This window comes from Schistocerca piceifrons, chromosome 1, assembly GCF_021461385.2.
Source record: "Schistocerca piceifrons isolate TAMUIC-IGC-003096 chromosome 1, iqSchPice1.1, whole genome shotgun sequence".
Classification (NCBI taxonomy): Eukaryota; Metazoa; Arthropoda; class Insecta; order Orthoptera; family Acrididae; genus Schistocerca; species Schistocerca piceifrons.
In genome coordinates, this window is record NC_060138.1 from 326507608 (window position 1) to 326528224 (window position 20617).

The window sequence follows — 20617 nt, forward strand, 5'->3', positions numbered from 1 at the left end:
ATTTATACGAATAGGTTTCCGACATGATTGTGGCCTTATGTCAGGGTTTAACAGATTCTGAAGGCAGAATGGTAGTTGAAGCTAGACACACGGGACAGTCCTATTTGGAAATAATAGAGCATTTGAGAATCCAAGCCCACAGTGACTTGTCCTAGAGCAACGGTGTTGGTGCAGATTTGTCAGTGCTACACTGTATGAAATAACAGCATAAATCAATGTGGGACATGCGACAAATTTATCTGTTAGGACAGTGTAGCAAAATTTGTTATTAATGGACTATGGCAGCAGATGACTGACATGAGAGCCTTTGCTAAAAGCTCAACGTTGTCTGCAGGGCCTCTCCTGGGTCTGGGACCATATTAGTCAGACCCCAAATGACTGGAAAACTGTGGCTTGGTAAGAGGAGTAATGATTTGATTTGGTAAGAGCTGATGACGAGGTTTGAGTGTGGTGCAGACTCCTGAAGCTATGGACCTAAGATGTCAACAAGGAACTGTGCAAGCTGGTAACCATGTGGAATGTATTTACATGGAATGAACTGGGTCCACTGGTCAAAGTGAAACTATCATTGACTGGAAATGATTGCTAGATTACTTGGAGACCACTTGGAGCCATTCATGGACTTCATGTTTCCAAACAACGATGAGATTTTTAGGGGGCTATAATTGTTTGCCGTTTTTTTGAAGGACATTCGAGACAATTCAAGCGAATGGTTTGGCCATTCAGATCATCAGACATGAATCACACTGTGCATGAACTGACATCTCAATTATGTCCCATAAATGTTCAAAGTTCTGCATTGGAAACACATTTGCAATTATGGATGTCTATAAAGGCAGCATGCTTCAATATTTCTGTATGGGGCTTCTGACACCTTATTGATCCTGTGCCATGTTGGGTTACTGCACTACACCAAGCCAAAAGAGGTCCGACACAGTAGGATGTATCCTATGACTTCCATCACCTCAGTGTACAGGGTGTCTACAGGTCGTGAAAGTCATGAAAAAGGAATGAAAATGAATAGGTGGTCATGAAAGTAATGAAGAGGTAATGAAATTGAGTGGGTGGTCATGACTTGTTTTATGTGTCAGTCAGGTGTGGTTCTAGAAGGGAATAGCAGGTTAGCTACCCCAAAAATGTTGTATTCGGCAGTTCATTTTTATTCCTGTCCTCTTTCTTATCTGTTGAAATCTCTTTAATCCACGCCTTTTTAAGAAAGACATTCCCTTAAAGGTTTTTGATAATTAATGTAAAACTACTGTAATTTTAGTCTCATTTTAAGAGTGCTAAGGACGATCAGATTTAAATTTATTTCTCACTAGCCAAAACGTTTCCCACACTATATTAGTGCTACTTCTAGACTATAACCTGGCATCTGTTGAGGGGGAGAGTGGATAGACTGCATGGTGTTTGCTGTGGGAAGAGGTGTAGTGTGTGGGGGAGGGGGAGACAGACTCCACCTCCATGTGTTGTAAGTATGCAGTACAGGCGACACAGACTTGTGCTTTGAGCTTCCAAGAAAGCAGCAATGTGCACAATGGATGTAATCATCAATTAAATACTTTGTGATATCGAAATTGCCATGTTAAATAATGAAAAACAATAATAGCACAACAGAACACAAATAGTGACAGTACATTCAGTGACAGAGCAGATAATAGTGCAGTAAACACTGGTTCATAGTATGCTGCACAGCTGGCAATGAACATTAGCAGATGAGTACGGCTGCTAGCAAGAACTACACAGAAAAGGATATACATTTTTTCGGACATGAGTGCACAGGTTTTTGCAAAGTCTGTATCTAAAAATTGCTGAGAAGAGTCCTTTGAAATTAAAGACAGTCAAAGATGGCTCATGTTTATCACCTAAGAAATTCTCAAGTGATAATTGCATTGGAAGAATTTGTGTCAAAACGTGACTCCATCAGTAGCTGATGTAGTGAAGAGAGAATACTTTGAATTTTGTGAATATTCGGAAAAACAACTGAAGCAATTCAATCCTAAGAAGGACAAGCTTCATCATTTTCTGATGAATTTACTGCAAAGTGTGAAGCATGACTTAATCAAATTTCTGTTAACAAAGAAGTTTTAGCCAAAAACTTAAAAGGCGGTACAGTTATTGTGGAAAGAAATGTTCGCAATACAATCATTAGGTGATTTATTTAATAGTGAGAAACAACTAAATGTGGCCCTTACTAGCTGTGAAGAATGCTCCATCAAAAAGAGTAGAAACCTTAAAAAGAAGAAATCTGGCAAAAATAAAGTGGCCAGTCGTAAAAGAACAGTTCAAAAAATAAATGCTCAAAAATAAAAAATGAATGCTTGTAGGAAAAGCAAAAGAAGCCCCTGAAGTTTCAGATGTTGAAATTTTAAGTTTAGTTAAGAAACTTTGACTCTAAATCTTTCACAGTGAAGTTTAACATTTGACATAGTTGATGTGATGATAAATATATCTGAATCAATAGTTGTAACTCATCCAATGTGAGATTTTAATGTTTTTATAGCATTTGATGAATAGTATGCCAGAAGTCATAAATAATTACATTATTCATGCTGATATACATTTTAAGTTGCACAAGAATTATTACATTCTGCATTCATTCCAAGCAGATTTTAGGTTCATAAAAAACTGTTTTTGTCTTTGTACCATGCATTTTTTTTTTTTTTTGAGAGATTGTGAATGTAACTAAAGAGGTAATAAAAAGGTCATGAATCTGATCCTCTGAAAATCTGTAGACACCCTAGTGTATGATAGTCTTACAAAAAAAGGGAAACTTCATATTTGCTTGGATCGAAGTGAAAGTAATAAAAATATTCTTTGACACCAGTATCCAATGGAGACATTGAAGGAAGTTAGTACAGTGGTGAGGTAAACAAAATATTTCACTTTTTAAAGTGTGCAAAAGAACTTTGGCAAATCAGTTACGGACAGAACTTATTTAATGTTTTGCACGTCATGGGGCAGATTCATTTGCACAAGATTACTGTTTGGCTTAATATTACCATTTGGTTTAGGCTCAGCCCCAGAAATTTTTCAGCAAATCATACCTAAAATCCTAAATGGAATCAAAGAATGTGGAATGTTTTTGTCAATGAAATTTTGTTTTGTGCAAATACAATTAAAGAACTTGGTGAAGCAATGGAGCGAGTTCTACAGAGATAAGAAAAATGCAGGCATTAAACTGAATAAAAACAAATGTGAATTTGGTGTGACGGAAATTAAATTCTTAGGACATATTTTAGCAGAGGATGGACGTCATCCTGATAAAGAAGTGCCATTAAGGAACTTCAAACTCCTCAAAATAAGAAGCGGCTCCAACATCTTTTAGGGATATATACCAAATCTTTCTGAACTGACAGACCCATTGCGCCAGCACCTAAGGAAAGAAGCTGAATGGAAATGAGATTTGACACAGGAGCAAGCACTTAACAAAATAAAAGAATGTCTCACAACCCTCCAGTACTTTGTTATTATGACACAAGTGAAGATGTGAAATTGTCAGTTGACACCAGCTAGAAAGCTATAGGAGCTGTCCTATTGCAAGGTGAACAAGTTGCACATGCTGCAAAGTCAATATCACCACCGCAACAGTTATATCCACAAATAGATAGTGAGTGGGTGACAGTTAAATTCACAGTCAAAAACTTCCATGCATATATTTATGGCAAAAAATTGATTATTGAAGCTGATCATAAACAACTGGGGACTTTTTTTTTTTTTAATCATTGTAAGGTTCACCTGCAGTGCATAATTTTCGAAAATTTTCCCTATGCTATTAAAGTAATTTATTCTGAAGAATCAGATATGCCAATGTTCTAAGTAGAGACTGCAAGGAACAAGAAGATAAAGCAGAATTGGAAGGACTAGAAATACTGACAGTTTTATCTGTCAGTGAAGAGTTTCTGATTTATCTGAAAGAAACTTCATTTAAAGATAAAGAATTACGATTACGTCTACCATATCTAATGCAAGGATTTCCAGATACAATTAAGGGAGTGCCCCAAGAATGTCTCTTTTTTCCATTATAGACAATACCGCTGTGCTGAAGGAATTGTCATCAGAGGACAAAAGATAATTATATCAGTACAATTAATTGATAAGAAACTTATATCAGTTCATGGACACCACCTTGTCATAGAAAGTTATTGCAAGAAAGCTAAAGAATTTGTGTGGTGGAAAACATGACGCAAGACATCAGGAATTACATTTCAATATTTAATGTTTGCTAACGGTGTTCAAGAAATGAGATACATTAACCCATTATAGTGAAAACAATGCCAAACTATCCAGGATAAGTAATTGCTGCAGGTACGTTTGTTTATTTCTTGAAAACAAGAATATTTACTGACAGTGGACAGTTGCTTTTATTTTATTTTATTTTATTTATTATTTTTTAAAATTTTATGACATTCCAAGCAGTACCAGAGAAGTAGTTTTGGTTACAGTGTTCAGTGGATAAAATAAACACCTGTTTAGCACTCCTCATTTATTGAAACACACCACAGAATAAAGAGTTTGGGTCACCTGATCAACGAGCATTCTCGAGGAAAACAAGAACCCTGCTACCCATGTGCTAGAAGCTTTCAGTCCACAAGTAATAAAGCCATAAGAAGTTAGTCAAAATCGAACAAAAAATTAGATACCGGCCAGGTGACAATGTTAATATACAGTTCGGTCATATGAACTGGAAAGGAGAAGAATTTCTCAGATTATCTGAGACCAGTTGTGGTAAAATATATGATGGAAAGCTACACAGACCTAATACTCAGCATGTTCGACTGGCAGATGCGTTCATCAAACCAGAATTTGTTGTCATCCCTGAAGAGGTCCAGTGGAGTGGAAGCAGCTTGCAACTGAGGGGTGAGCTTATGCAAAACAAGAGAGTGTCAAGTTATATGTGAGGAAACCTGGGAATTCCAGAACTGTTTCATGATCTAAGTATGACAGAGTTATTAAAAAGCCAAATGGAGTAAGAGTTTAGTAACATTTCTTAGTATTTTTTCATACAAAGGTAATGGGTAGCAGTTAAAATGCTTTGTTTTTTTTTCAGAAAAGAGAAATGTAATATATAATGTGTACCATGATTGAACTTATATTCTGGCCAGTAAGGGATAAGCACTTTGCCGTTGTTATGTATTCCATGAACCAGTAAACTAGTTCATACTTCTGTATGTAACATTTGCTCTTTGCATGTTCTTAGAATAAAACCACAAGAATCAGCCAGTTTGCCCCCTACTTTGCCTGGCAGTTTATTAACAGTTCAGATTCACCATCTGAAATGTCTCATGATGCATCAGATAAAGAGCCACTAAGAAGAGAGAGAGTTAGTTCGAAGCATTTAAACGCTAATGATATATAACAAGAGCCATTGGAAAGAGCAACTGAAGATGACATTACTGATGTGCAGCCTTTTAAAGAACAGAATCTTAAAAGGCATGAGAGAAGCACATCTCCAAGAAGCAACATCAGAAATAAAAATTAAAACATACAAAACTTCCAAAGCCAGACAGCAGTTTCATCAGAATGTAGCATGTTCCAGGAGTATGCATAAAAGATCCATGTCGAGACATCTGGCAAAAGGATTCTTATAGAAAGTGTACACGTGCAGAAAGGAAGGGATTTTATCACAATAGTGTGGACAAATTATTCAGAAAGATGAAGAGTGGCATAGAATATGGGGGCGAGGATAAAATATAATGGAAACTGATTAATAACTGCTGCTTGAATAATCAAAAAAATTGGAAGGTACACATATCCTGAGTGAACTGGCAATAATATCAACAGACCTTTAAAGTCATTACATTTTTAGATTATTGTTCATCATTTAAATGTACATACTTCTTTTTTCTGTTACCGCTATTGTGCATAGAGCTTGGTATGACAGTATCGGTTCCGGATCAGCCCTACTCTGCTCACACAAATTCTTCTTGTCTGCTTCGATCCTCTTGATGCAGGATTTTTGGCGTGGGTGAAATGATGAACAGATATGATGATAATAATATGCTTCTTTACAAAGACTAGCACACAAGGAAATTCAAACATAAACTTCACTGTTGTCTTCTACTTGCTGTGAAGAAGAGAACAGGTCTGAGTTTGTAAGAAAATGTTTCTGAAGACACTTGGAATACATAAAAATTTTGTGGATATAGTAATGGAAAAAAGAACATCCGAAAACCCGAGTGAAGAAGTTCTGCTGATGTTGAATCCTACAGTTGTCCCTCTGGAGAAAAAAAAAGAAAAAATTCTAAGTCCATGACTTGATATAACAATCACATACTCCCTACATAAATCTGCGTGTACAGATGCCAAATCTTTGTACATGCCAATCATGTCTGTATCAAAGGAGAAGTACAGTTATCTTTAGTCCTTGTTCAAGTGCTCAAGTCAATGCTTCCCACACTAGGATTAAGATATTGGCCATTTTACAAAAACGTATCAATCAAGGAGATCCAGAAGGATGTGAGACATCTGAATGACCTCTGACAACGACATTTATTTTCAAACATTTTGGTATGTTTTAAGATGTCATTTAACATTATAGTGTATGAGTAGAACAGTTCTCACATGTTTCAACATTACTATGCATTTCCTTGGAAATAAATATGTTTAATTTGGAAATTACAAGTAGGTAACACACCATCTGGACCATTGCAACAACTAGATATCTCTGTTTTTAGTAAAAAGAAATTAGTTTTTAAAGGAAAATCGGAACAAACCAAAAACTGCTGATGTTTTCAAACTAAATAAATACGTCACATAAGAATTATTTCAAATACTTAATGTACCAGTACAGTGAAGGTTTATTATTCTGAGAGATTTTCAAATGCATATCTTTCAGTAACTGCTATTTTAAGTTACCTGGATGTATTAAGGTGACAGTATGCTGTCATGAGCTAATTTCTGGTAGAACTAAACAAGAAAAATTACCCTTTTCATATTTTCTGTGAGCATACCAATGCCTGGTATTGTGTAGTTAGTGAAATTCTACAAGGGTCACTGAAGTGGTGTGGTATGTTGTTAACAACATTCCCATTCTGTGAATGAAGTCTACTTATGATATGGAAAATAATAGAATAGGCAAATAATGTAATTTTTTAATGGTAGGAAGTCATTTTCTGTCATTCCCAACACAAAAGTAGAGAGCAATGGCCCTAGATTATATACAATGCTGTATGATAAATTCCTAGGTATTCTTGTTGATACAGTATGAGATGGTTGGCATACTTTCATTTAAAACTGTTCTAAAGTGCATTCTTCTGGAGCGATGATGATAAAGTCAAAAAGTTTTTTTTTCTTTCTCCTACAAAAGTGTGCAAGAAGGACATTATGTAATGGTGATAACTGAAATTTTCCGGAAGGTGCTCTGTTAACCTTGATCTAAATATGCCAACACATGCACTCTGTAATGGTATTTGTCGTTGATAATAAGAATGAATGTAGGATGAGTTGTGACAGTTATCACCACAATACCAGAAGTAAATATAATTTCTATATAAAAATAGTGTCTCCATCTGTTGTTGTTGTTGTTGTTGTTGTGGTCTTCAGTCCTGAGACTGGTTTGATGCAGCTCTCCATGCTACTCTATCCTGTGCAAGCTTTTTCATCTCCCAGTACCTACTGCAACCTACATCCTTCTGAATCTTAGTGTATTCATCTCTTGGTCTCCCTCTACGATTTTTACCCTCCACGCTGCCCTCCAATACTAAATTGGTGATCCCTTGATGCCTCAGAACATGTCCTACCAACCGATCCCTTCTTCTGGTCAAGTTGTGCCACAAACTTCTCTTCTCCCCAATCCTATTCAATACTTCCTCATTAGTTATGTGATCTACCCATCTAATCTTCAGCATTCTTCTGTAGCACCACATTTCGAAAGCTTCTATTCTCTTCTTGTCCAAACTATTTATCGTCCATGTTTCGCTTCCATACATGGCTACACTCCATACGAATACTTTCAGAAATGACTTCCTGACACTTAAATCAATACTGGATGTTAACAAATTTCTCTTCTTCAGAAACGCTTTCCTTGCCATTGCCAGCCTACATTTTATATCCTCTATACTTCGACCATCATCAGTTATTTTGCTCCCCAAATAGCAAAACTCCTTTACTACTTTAAGTGCCTCATTTCCTAATCTAATTCCCTCAGCATCACCCGACTTAATTAGACTACATTCCATTATCCTTGTTTTGCTTTTGTTGATGTTCATCTTATATCCTCCTTTCAAGACACTGTCCATTACATTCAACTGCTCTTCCAAGTCCTTTGCTGTCTGTGACAGAATTACAATGTCATCGGCGAACCTCAAAGTTTTTATTTCTTCTCCATGAATTTTAATACCTACTCCGAATTTTTCTTTTGTTTCCTTTACTGCTTGCTCAATATACAGATTGAACAACATCGGGGAGAGGCTACAACCCTGTCTTACTCCCTTCCCAACCACTGCTTCCCTTTCATGTCCCTCGACTCTTATAACTGCCATCTGGTTTCTGTACAAATTATAAATACCCTTCGCTCCCTGTATTTTACCCCTGCCACCTTTAGAATTTGAAAGAGAGTATTCCAGTCAACATTGTCAAAAGCTTTCTCTAAGTCTACAAATGCTAGAAACGTAGGTTTGCCTTTCCTTAATCTTTCTTCTAAGATAAGTCGTAAGGTCAGTATTGCCTCACGTGTTCCAGTGTTTCTACGGAATACGAACTGATCTTCCCCGAGGTTGGCTTCTACTAGTTTTTCCATTCGTCTGTAAAGAATTCGTGTTAGTATTTTGCAGCTGAGTCTCCATCTAGGATTCAGAATCGTCTGTATAGGATTCGTGTTAGTATTTTGCAGCTGAGTCTCCATCTAGGATTCAGAAATTAAGTGTCATGTTCTGATGAACAAGTTGTCGGCAGACATCAAACAGTAAATTGAAAAGCCCCTGATTTTCAAAATAAAGAAAGTACTCACTCCCATGTACAACAGATGTAAGTTCCGGTGACACTAATGTCTATATTAAACAGATAATCTGTCATCATCCTGAAGGTTAATTTGAACACCACAGTATTTTACTAGGCACTGCTCACTTCGAAGTGAATCTGCCTCTGCTTCCCTCTGAACATTGAGTAGTTACCCAGTCACTTATAAAGGGACCTATAGTCTAACATGAACTCTAAACCATGATGCAGCTCAACATTTTCGACATGGACAAATATTGCCAAAATTGAAAGAAGCGATAAGTGCCAGTTGATAAACCTAGGACTAAGGTTTGAACCCAGACCATATCACTGCTGAGTCACTAAATGTTAGATGAAAACAGCAGCTAAATAATGTAAGAAGAAAAGCACTTTTTTTCCCCAGAGTACCTGATTTTCTCCTGATATATAGGAATCTAGAAGTAATTCTCATAATAATCCATATGATTAGTTAACACAGGTTATAACTGGGTTTTTAGTCTCTGTTACAGATGTTTCCTTCAGTAGTTGCTCTGTCAGTCAGTGTATATTTGTCATGTTCTACTTTCTGCAAGGCTATTCTTCATGATGGTATTTGTGCCACACAATATCTGAATGACTGAGGAGGACTAACACTCTTCTCCATTCTCTTCTCCTACTATAACAATAAATTCATTGACTGTATGTAAGCATAATTACACTCATGTTGGTAATGAAGTGTCTCTGTTTTATTTTGCAGGTTGTACGTAACACGGTTCAACATTATGGGGAGTGTACCTTTCATCGTTGCCTTAGTCATAGGCATCCACGTGAAATGTTGTTCATCTCATGATATTTCACATTTATCAGTAGATGATGTCACCTCAATGTTTGGAGATAATGAATGCATTGAAGGTATGAAGTCTTTTTCTTTAAATTTAAGATATTTGCTTGTCTTTAATTGCTTCTAGAGTCTATGAATGGATTTCCACATTATTTATATTCATATTGTTGTTGTTATAGCAGCAAGGAAATTAACATATTAACTGAGAGTATTGACTTCTGAGTTATGTGATGAATAATTCCTGTTTAATGTGATGAAAATTGCTTTGCTAAAATGTGATTCATCTGGCGGATAACGTACTGTATTTGGACCAGATTATTGAGTCTTGACATATCGTGTTTTGATGATACATGATTCAAGATGAATCAGCAAATTATTTTTAACCTCTAAATTTCTTAATTCCTAGGTTTCAGTGTAGTAAATAATCTAAACAAAGCGGTACAAATCCTAAGTCTTAAAAACAATTTTCTTATGTCATGGGCAATAAATATTGTAGCAATTTACTTATTGCAGGAATCCTGTATCATTGTAAGCAAGCAGATGCTGATATCATTACCCCTTGTTATTTTATCAATTTTTACATCTATATATGCTTGATATTTAATTAGTGGCTTTTTCATATTTGTTTCCACATTATATCCAGGGTGTTCATAATTCAAGATCCAGTTTCAGAATGATGGAGAAAGAGAAACACTGCTCAGAATGACATTAAATTTGAACAACATATTATTGATACAGGGGGAAACATCATGGAACAAAAATTTTATCAGTAGATGGTGCTGTATGTGTCTAATCATAAATTGGGTTGACTACAAGTGACAGTGAATCCCTATATGACAGCTATGGTCTGAATTACACATCACACCACCCGTACTGTTCAATGTGCATGACTGCTCAAGTTTGGCAGTTAACAGTTGTGGCACTGTTACCTAGGTAAGCCCATCTACGATGACAAGGTTATACCACATTGCATGGAAAAAAATCAATTGTAATTATTCTGAGGCCAAAAACTGCAAAAAAAAAAAAAAAAAAAATGCAAAATGATATCAATTTTTAACTGACCCAGGGCCAGAAACTCATAAAAAGCAAAATGACATTAGTTTCTAATTGTCGTGAGACTGGCGCAAGACATGTTCAATATGCTGTCCACCATTTTCTGCCACAAGTTGAAATTGAGAAACAGCATGTTTCACAACAGATTGTAGTGTCTCAGGGATTACGTTCAGAATGCAATGTGGAATGTGTGCTTTCAGTTCAGCTACGTTTGTAATTGTAGCACTGAACACATCGTTCAGATAAGCAGAAGTCACACAGATTAAGATCAGCTGATCTGGATGGCAAGCCCATAGCGAAATGACGTCTGATAATTCTATCATTTCTGAAATACCTCTGCAGCAGCCACTTCACTGGCTGTACAATGTGTGGGTAGTGCATCTTGTGTAAAAATGACAGTACCCACACATCCATGCTGTAGAAGGACTGGAATGACATTGGTGCACAAAAGACTCTCCTAGCATTTACCAGTGACAGGACCTGTAGGATTCACCTCCTAAAAACTATACCGCCCAACATTAAACAATGTCTTCAACTTGCACCATACAGCCTCCTTTGCAGAATGAAGTGGTACTGGTTGATACGCATGCAGATTTTCAGTTGCTCATTTTCTGCATATTGATATGTTCTTTTAGATGGAAATGGGCTTCGTCTGTACACTGAATGTTATACTGCCATTCATGCTAGCAATAAATTGCAGAGTTAATGTTTGTCTTGCTGGCAGTTCAGCAGGAAGCAACTCCTGAACATGGTGATCTTGTTTGGACAGCAACACGAATGTTTTGTAGGATTTTATGCACCATGCTTGTAGGCATGCTGTACACATGCAATTCCCCATGCACTGCACATTTGCACTCCACCACTCAACCCCTCCAGAAATGATGTGGTCACATCTTCAACAGACATCGGATCAACTGCTTTCATCCCTCTGCCACATGGCACTTAGAAAGAATATGTCTTTTTCAAAATTTGTAATCATTTTCTCCCGACTCTTAGCAGACATTGTGCCAATGCTTTTGTTTCATGCCCTTGAGTGTCTGGGACCTCTACAGGGCTACTGGTGTGCAGTCACTATTCTGTAAAAGAGCTTTATCAGCAGCACGCAATCCTTCATGGAGATTGTCATATTGGGCATCTTGGATGCAAACTGAAGAACGGTGTTGGTGTGCCACACGTCTGTTGGTGTGCATGTTCTGATGCTTACAGCACCATCTATCGGCCAAATTTTCATTTTTTATGTATATCCCCATGTGTCAATAATGTGCTGTTCAAATTTGACATCATTATGAGCAGTGGCTCTATTTTGTAGAATTTGGAAACTAGAACTTCGGTTATGGCCAAACCTGTACTAAAAATCAGAAGTGTAGTTTTGATGAAAAGTTAAATCTAATTTTATTGCCTTCAATAGTCCAGACAGGTAACTGAACGGCAAAATTAGATTTTCTTAAAAACAACGAAAAAATATATGCCACATTCATGGAATAAAAAACAGAAACTACGTTAATAGGGCAGGTGTAATTCTTAATGAAATCTTTACTGATATAAAAGTGTATTTTATCCATTTATTTAAGGTATATACGATCTGCAGATCTGTATATGTGAGGGAGTCATTTGGGTGTGAATGGATCAATACACAAAGGGCAAATAACAGTCCTTAAAGTACAATAACAATAACTCTGTAGTAGTAATTAATTTTATAAACAATGTTCTGTTGAACATTATTTTTCCTTTACTGGCACCGCTTTAAGTACGTACTGACACAAAAGTTATACAAGCAGTGTGTGTGCATGCATGCATGCACGCGCACTCCACTGCTCAACCACTCCTGAAATGATATGGTTACATCTTCGACAGACATCCGATAAACTGTTTTCATACCTCTGCTACATGGCACACAGAAAGTGCTTCGCACTCCACTGCTCAACCACTCCTGAAATGATGTGGTCACATCTTTGACAGACATCGGATAAACTGTTTTCATACCTCTGCCACATGGCACGCAGAAAGTGCTTGCGTGTGTGCACATGGTTTTATCTAAGCTGGCTATGTGTGACACTCATTGTCTGGAAAGAAATACTGTGGTGGTAAGTACCATCTGGCTCCTTTAAGGGTGGGGGTGAAAAGGGTTGGTAATGTGTGACGTCTGTGCTTTCCTGCTTGTGTGGTGTGCGGGTAGTATCAAAATGTGTTTCAGGGGCTATACATTCTGATGGTCTTTCTTGTGCTATGCATGCAGACAGTCATCGCTGAGCAGAGGTAGGGGGGAGAAGGAGATGGACAGAGAGAGGAGGAAGGGATGAGATGGACAAAGAGAGGAGGAAAGGATAATGCTGACAGAAAGAGAGGGAAGAGAGAAGATAGACAAGGAGATGGGGGAGGGCAAGGTATACCAGGGGGTGGGAGGTGGGGGGAAGGAATGAGACAGACAGAGAGGGAGGAAGGGATGAGGGGCGGGAAAAGAGATGTGTGCAATTTATGTGAAATATGTGTATGTGGGCAAAGCCATGGGTAAAAAGCTAGCATACAAAAATGAATGGACCAATTTCAGCCGGACTTGGCACACGTAGCACATAGTGTTTGGAAAAAAGTACTGTGGGGGTAAGACCCACTTCCCATTCAGGTGTAGATGTAAACAGAGTGACACAGGAGATTTGGGGGGGGGGGGGGGGCAGATGGACAGAGAGAGGGGGGTTGATGGGGAGAATGGGGGGGAGGGAGTGGGTCGGAGGGAGGGGGGAGATGGACAGATGGAGGAAGGGGTGTTGATGAAGAGAAGGACAAAGACAGAGGAAGGGGCAGAGGAGGTGGTGAGGGGTAGGGGTGGAGGGAATGTATGAAGTATATGGGATACAAGTGCACAGAGACAAAGCTGCAGGTAAAAAGCTAGTGTTATATAAAATAAGGAACCCCCAGGAAGTGTATAGATTTTTTGTAAGCACATGGTTAGCAAACTTGGAGTCACAGTCTTTGGAGTGCTATATCCTTACCTGTGCTGCAAGTCTAATATCTATCTGTCCTATATACTGTCTCAAAAACTAAGATGGTGGTATCTGGGTAAGGACAAAGTGATCATGAAATTCCTGAGTTGTGGGTCACTCATTGTCATCAGTCCTCTATTATGGTAAATTCTAGATATGCTCTGGTGTACATCATATTGTGCAGCAGTGGAACACTGTGTTTTGAAGATTGTGTGGTCTTCGCTTACCTACCTGCACTGCAAGGATAGTACAGACCTCCAGGGGGAGACAAAATTTTAAATATAGGGAAAGAACCGCATTCTCAATGTGTGCTGCACACAAGTTGGATGGATGCCTCTTGAGGCCAATCAATCGTTAGTGGGTAACTTTCGGGGAACCTGCTACACCTCAGTTTTACGAGGCTTTCCCTGGCAAATGGGTCACTACATAGGTTGACTACATAGATCACTAGCTATTTGTAGTGACACTTATGGACTCTCACAATCCTAAAAGAATGTGTCTCAATGGTATGGGTATGCTGTTAATATATCATCAATACTAAGAGGTCTTGACAGAATATTTCCCTTGGAAAATCTAATTCTGATCATTGTGGCAAACACAACAGTGTCACTGTGCCTTTGTTGTGATTGAGAGATGAGGAGTCCATCAGAGAAAGAATTCCCCTTCCACATCAACAAATTTTGGAAAGTGCTGCGAGAAATATGCAATCTGTCACACAACTTTGCAATAGAAAAGTCTTGACTGAGACTGATGTATCTCACCCAGTGATATCACTTATGTGCTCTAAAAAGTTTTGGTCAGGCATCTGCAGCATTAGAAGAATGCAATATTCCAGTAAGGATGACTTGAGTTGTAGAGATATCAAGGACATGGACTGCAAAAATAGAGAGAAATTGTAGGCATAATAGAACTCAGAGGTATGATGAAGAGAGAGAATGATGAGCTGCCAAGTTTCATCCTAACATTAAAATCACCAATCCGTACAAAATGTATCAAGACTGGATTGATCTGACTGATGGTAAGACCTTTTGTAGCCAATTTTATGTGGTGTTATAAATAGGCATGATCACACATCAGTAGGGTACAATGGCAGTGCAAATGCAGGAAAGATGCTGATGAGGATCATTGTTTTCAGTGTCAGTCTTCAATAAGAGAGAGAGAGAGAGAGAGAGAGAGAGAGAGAGAGAGAGAGAGAGAGAGAACATGTAGCCCTGCAAGTTTCTGTTTATTCAGCATCTGTTGATGTCAAATTGAGAAAAACTGTAGTAAAGACAGAGGCACTAGATACTGGCACGAACACATGTTCTTATATACACACAAAAAATGTCCATGATGATAATAAGCCTGCAGCTGCTTCTTAACCATTTGCAGGAGAGGTTGCTAACAAAGTACTCAAACAACACTATCAGAAAACTTGGTGCATAAAGTTGTTCAGCAGACAAAAAAAGGCAAAAACCAAAGCAACCTGATTTTGAAACTATCAGATAGGGAGTAGGTCACTATTAACGAACAATGATTATTCTGAAAAGGATCTGGTTATGCAGAGGAAATCACAATTCATAGTCCTCTATGCCATGTCCAACAAACGTTACCAAGAAAAGACACTGAGCAAGGGAAAACTCCTGGTTAATGACTCCTATACTTCAGTGAGATGGGGTCAGTTGAAGAACACATGTGGAGGAAGTAATGCTCATAACACAGGATATACCTCTGTGTCTATGTGCACGAGAGACTTATTTCAAGCCTTCAGGCAACCTTTTGTTTAAAGGCAACACTATACTCAGGAAGCTTGATACAGATGGTGACAGGCCTAAGAGAGAAATGGTAGGACATGATCCGTAGGACATGATGCATATGTTATATATAGCTGTTACTGTCACTGCCAACATTCAAGTAGTAACTGTACCAGTTTACACACTATTAAGAATAACGGTGTGCACTACACCATCATCCACCTTGTGAACTTATGGATAATGTAGTTTTTGAGGACCTCATTGATGAACTTTCTTGGCCTTTTCATCTCCTTTGAGATTTCATTGTGCATCACATGGGGTGAGATTGCACATATGCTTAACCCAAGGTTTGAGTAGGGAAGAGACTTCTCTTGGGCCGCTATCTTGACATCATCTCAAATATTTCAGACCCCTGTCCCCTGGATTATTGGAGAATGATTTAAACAATAAGGAAAGGCGGACAACACTGCAAAAATTCTATCACAATCCATCTGCTGACAATCTTTCAACCTTTCACATTGCTCAGGCAAAAGCTTTACACCTTATCAGATAAAGTGAAAGGCACTCAATGCAAGAATTCAGTCTATTTGTGAACTGTTTCACACCATAAGCAATGATTTGGGGATTAATAAGAAGTATCAATGGAAATGGTAATGCATACACTATAATGCATGCAGGACAATGATTCTCTGCTAACCACACCAGAAACTGTAGTCCAGATATAAAACAAACAGTATCCAAAGCCAATCAAGATCCCACACACCATCAAAGATAAGAATTACCTGAAAGGATATTATTGCAGTTTAGGTCCAGTAACAAGAAAGAGCAAATAACTGCTCCTTTTGTATAGAGGAATTGGAGCAGATGCTACTGCTCCTTTTGTATAGAGGAGTTAGAGCAGATGCTATCTGTGGCTTGGTACATAACACAAGGCCCAAAAAGTACTGTGGTCACACTATGAGAGGTCTGCTGTCAGAGGGGTGAGGCCTATATAAAGAGGGAATTGCCCTTTGTGCATGTCTAGCGTGAATGGTATAGTTGCAGTGGCAAACTTCCACCATTTCATAGTTTGTGTAGTAAGTGGGCCAATGTTGGTAGTTCAGTCTGTAGCGTTTACACCAGTGGATATGCTGACAAATCTGCTACACCTTCTGGCATAGGGATAGTAAATGTACATGTTGTAACATTTGAATACTGATTGGAAGTTCTACCTTGTCATGCTTTTTGACAGAATCTAGTCTGAGAGACAGTACCTAATTCTTAGAGGGAAAAATCATGATCCTCCTCCCGAAACGTGGAAAGGAACACAACAATACAAGTCATTATCACACTGTAGCTGTCACAAGCTATACTCATCTAGGAAAGACATTGGAACAAATGATCAACAGCTGCTTATTACAGACTCTCGAAGCCCGAAAAGTTTCTTCTATGTTCATTATAATTTCTGTAGGTACCATTCTTTACACTTGAATGTTCAATACTCCTGGAATAAGTTATGAAAGAGGCATTTTGTGTGGGCAGCAAATTATGGGACTTTTTTTTAAATATTCAAATTTCATATTACACCACATGGAAATACAGTACTGTCCATCTGGAGTATGAATGTGGCACCTGGGACTGTCTTCCCATTGGTTTGTGATCCTTTCTTTCAGGATCATATTTTAGGTTCAGATTTGGCAACACACACTAACTAACTCACCTAGGTGAGTGATGTCCTTTGTGTAATAGCTATTAACACTGTGTTATCCAGGTAGGAGCCTGTCCAGCACTCTCTTTTGATTGACAGTTTTTCAATCTTTTGCTAGTCTTCAGCTCTCGAGATAACTATGCATACCCATTAACACCAAGGCAGCAAGAATTATTAGCCTAAAACATGGGCTTCAAATTTTCCACAGATAAAAAAGTGCACATTAGTTTTGATAATGTACATTAAGGTTTTAAATGACCCAAACTGTGATTGGACACCATGCATAGTTTCCAGGAATCAGTAAAGTTCTTGGCCCCCATATTTGATGAGAAACTCAACTGGCTGCCACACTTGAAGGATCTTGAGCCAAGAGCTTTAGAGGCTCATAACATGTTAAGGTTTTTACTGTCAGTTATTGGCAATTTGAGAGAGCATCCTTTTTCTTTTTTTAAGCTTTTTTTGGTCAATGCTGAATTTGTACTGTTTATGGTTCTGCTTGACCAGCATAGCTAAATATATTGGGATCTATTCACCATGAGAACATTAGACTGGGAGTGTTTGGGACCAGCCCTTTAAGCAGCCTCCTAACCGTGGCTGGGGAACTGCCTCTCTGACAGAACTGTCTCACGGTGTGACTTGCATGTAAGGTCTATTCACTCCCACAGTCCTTTTGTCTTCCTGTTCAGCCAATACCAAAATGTGTATCTGCTAACTGCAGAAGAGTAGTCAGGGATGAGGGTGAAGGAGCAGATTGCAGAGCTCAGTGTAGGGGACCTGAATGTTTTAAAACAAAGTTCGAACAGGTTTTTTGTCTGGCTAGTAGTGAAGTGCAACCTGTTTTTAAATTTGATGGAGTAAAAGAAATCTTATTCACCAAATTTCATTTTTCCAAATTAACAGTATTATGAAAAGAATAGGGGCTAATGACCATATAGCAGAGATGCCAAGTCGCAGGTAGGCACACCAACAAGTCTGTCAGAAAGAAAGTCTCTGGCCAACAAAGACTTCATCAGAAACGCGCGCTCGCGCGCCCACACACACACACACACACACACACACACACACACACACACACACACAGTCTCTTGATCGCTGAGGCCTATCTGTGACTCAGCATCTCCACTGTATGGTTATAGCAACTGTCCTCTTCATAATAATTGTTACATTCCTTCCTGGAGTTTCCATTGTTTGATTTTTCCAAATTATTAATTGTTCACTATAATTGAATAGTTATTTGCACTGATGGCTACAAACCAGGCACCATCAGTTGCCCAGTAGTTTTTTCCGACAGTTTCTTTAGGATGTGATTTTCAGATGCATTTACAGTATTTGACACAGAGCTGTATGCAATCCTAAAGATGCTAGAGCAGATGAGGTGCGAATGACAAAATAATTTTTCTCATCTCCTCTGATTCTCTAAGTGCCCTATAAACCATTCAGCAAATATTTGCAGCAGAAAGAGTTCTACAAAACATATCCATTACATACTATGACACAAGGTAAGGAAGTGTGATTCTGCTGGGTATTGGGTGGAGAGGTGTAGAGTGGTTGACTGTGCAACAATCAGAGCCTGTGGGCTTTTCCAGTCTGGCCTGCTGCATACGATTAGGCTGATTGTCAGCCCGTAGCCCCCAGGCTGCCTCGACCCATTGCAGTCCATCACATTGGGTGAGCTGTGGCACTGATGCTGGCAAGTAGGCATCCTGCACTCTTATTGAGGGGCATACGGGACATCCGTCACACCAATCTATTTTAGATACTTTTTTTAATTCACAAAACTCTTGATTGCATTTCCAACAGTGGAAACTCCAGGTTGGAATATCGGCAATGTAAGGAAAAAGATTGCTACTTACAGTAAGGATGACACTTTGAGTTGCAGATAGGCACAATGAAAAGATTTCTACACATTTAGCTCTGTGCCAAAGCTCTCTTCAGAAAGGAAAATGCAAACACACACACACACACACACACACACACACACACACACACACACACACACACACACAGTTTTATTCATGCAAGCAAGTGCATCTCAAGTGCCATCTCCTGCACCAGGAATTTGATCCGGTCTGGGCTGCCAGAGATGGTGGTCACATGTACATAAGGTGCGCTTGACTGTGTGTGTGTGTGTGTGTGTGTGTGTGTGTGTGTGTGTGTGTGTTTCTTTGCAGCCATGATAAAAAGGCTGCACCTCTATGCATGATTGGTATAGGGCCATTGTGGGATTCTGGTAAAGGAACAGTTGTTTCCTTGGACGCTATTTCCTCATTGTTGAGGAAGAAAGTTATTTATTAGTGAGAGGGTACAAAATAACCAGCGAAGACTCTTGAAGCCAACGATTTTGCCATGGTGAACACCAATGTGCGGAACTAGCAGCTCACCCTTTCCTGGATGGAAAATCCAGGCTACTCCAGCTGCTGGGGCCACATGCAGTCTCCCACCTTTATTCTGCTGTCTGCTTGCCCCTTCCCCTTTCATCAGCATGAGACGACAGATCATCATCTCATCTAATGCAAGATGATATGAGTCAGTGATAAGTGGTTTTCCTTCCACTTGTAAACTGTTGAGTTACTGAAGTGAGAACTCAGTTTTATTATAGATGCTAGTTATTGTACTGTCTTTTCTATGTTTCTTCCTGTTCTTTACCAGTTTTCTTATATTGCTAATCAGCTAAACAAAAAATCTTCAATAAACAATGTTGTCTACGGGTAGCGTCTTTGATTACTAATTGAAACATCCTTGGTCCCGGTTTTGATAGCCATCACTTCTTAAATTTTGAATAAATGTCATCAGCAATGGCAGCTGAAGATTTTTGGGATAAGAAGTCACCCTCGTTCTGCCAATGACATTGTCAAAGAGAGCAGAGGAGCGGACAGAGCTTGAATTGGGAACTGCCCCTAAAGGCGGAAGAATTAGAAATGATCAACAGCATATGAAATACAGAAGGCAGTGGAACTCACTGCATTAAAGACACATAATGTATATCCACAGGACAATCGGCCTGTAATTTAAAAAGTGTCATGATGACCTCTTCATTGGCAAAAGATTCCGAAATAGTCTGCCATTCGGATCTCCAAGAGGGGACTGCCAAGGGGGAGGTGACCATGGGAAAAAGATTGAATAACCAATGAAAGGATAACGTTGTATGATTTGGGCCGTGGAATATCAGAAGTTTGAATGTGGTAGGGAAGCTAGAAAAATCTGGAAAGGGAAATGCTAAGGCTCAATCTAGGTGTAGTGGCAGTCAGTGATGTGAAATGGAAAGAAGACAATTATTTCTGGTCAGGAGAGTATATGGTGATATCTGCAGCAGCAGAAAATAGTATAATAGGGTAGGATTCGTTGTTGTTGTTGTGGTGGTGGTGGTCTTCAGTCTTGAGACTGGTTTGATGCAGCTCTCCATGCTACT

At 38.7% G+C, this 20617-nt stretch overlaps 1 protein-coding gene across 6 annotated transcripts in view; it reads left to right on the forward strand.

The window, feature by feature from the left end:
- LOC124782590 (maternal effect protein staufen-like) overlaps positions 1-20617 on the forward strand; it is a 200716-nt gene that overhangs the window by 54493 nt on the left and 125606 nt on the right. For all 6 annotated transcript variants that reach the window (XM_047253953.1, XM_047253955.1, XM_047253957.1 and 3 more), the window contains one exon: positions 9674-9828. In XM_047253953.1, coding sequence (XP_047109909.1) covers positions 9699-9828 — 130 coding nt within the window. In that variant the 5' untranslated portion in view covers positions 9674-9698. The remainder of the gene's footprint in view (positions 1-9673; positions 9829-20617) is intronic.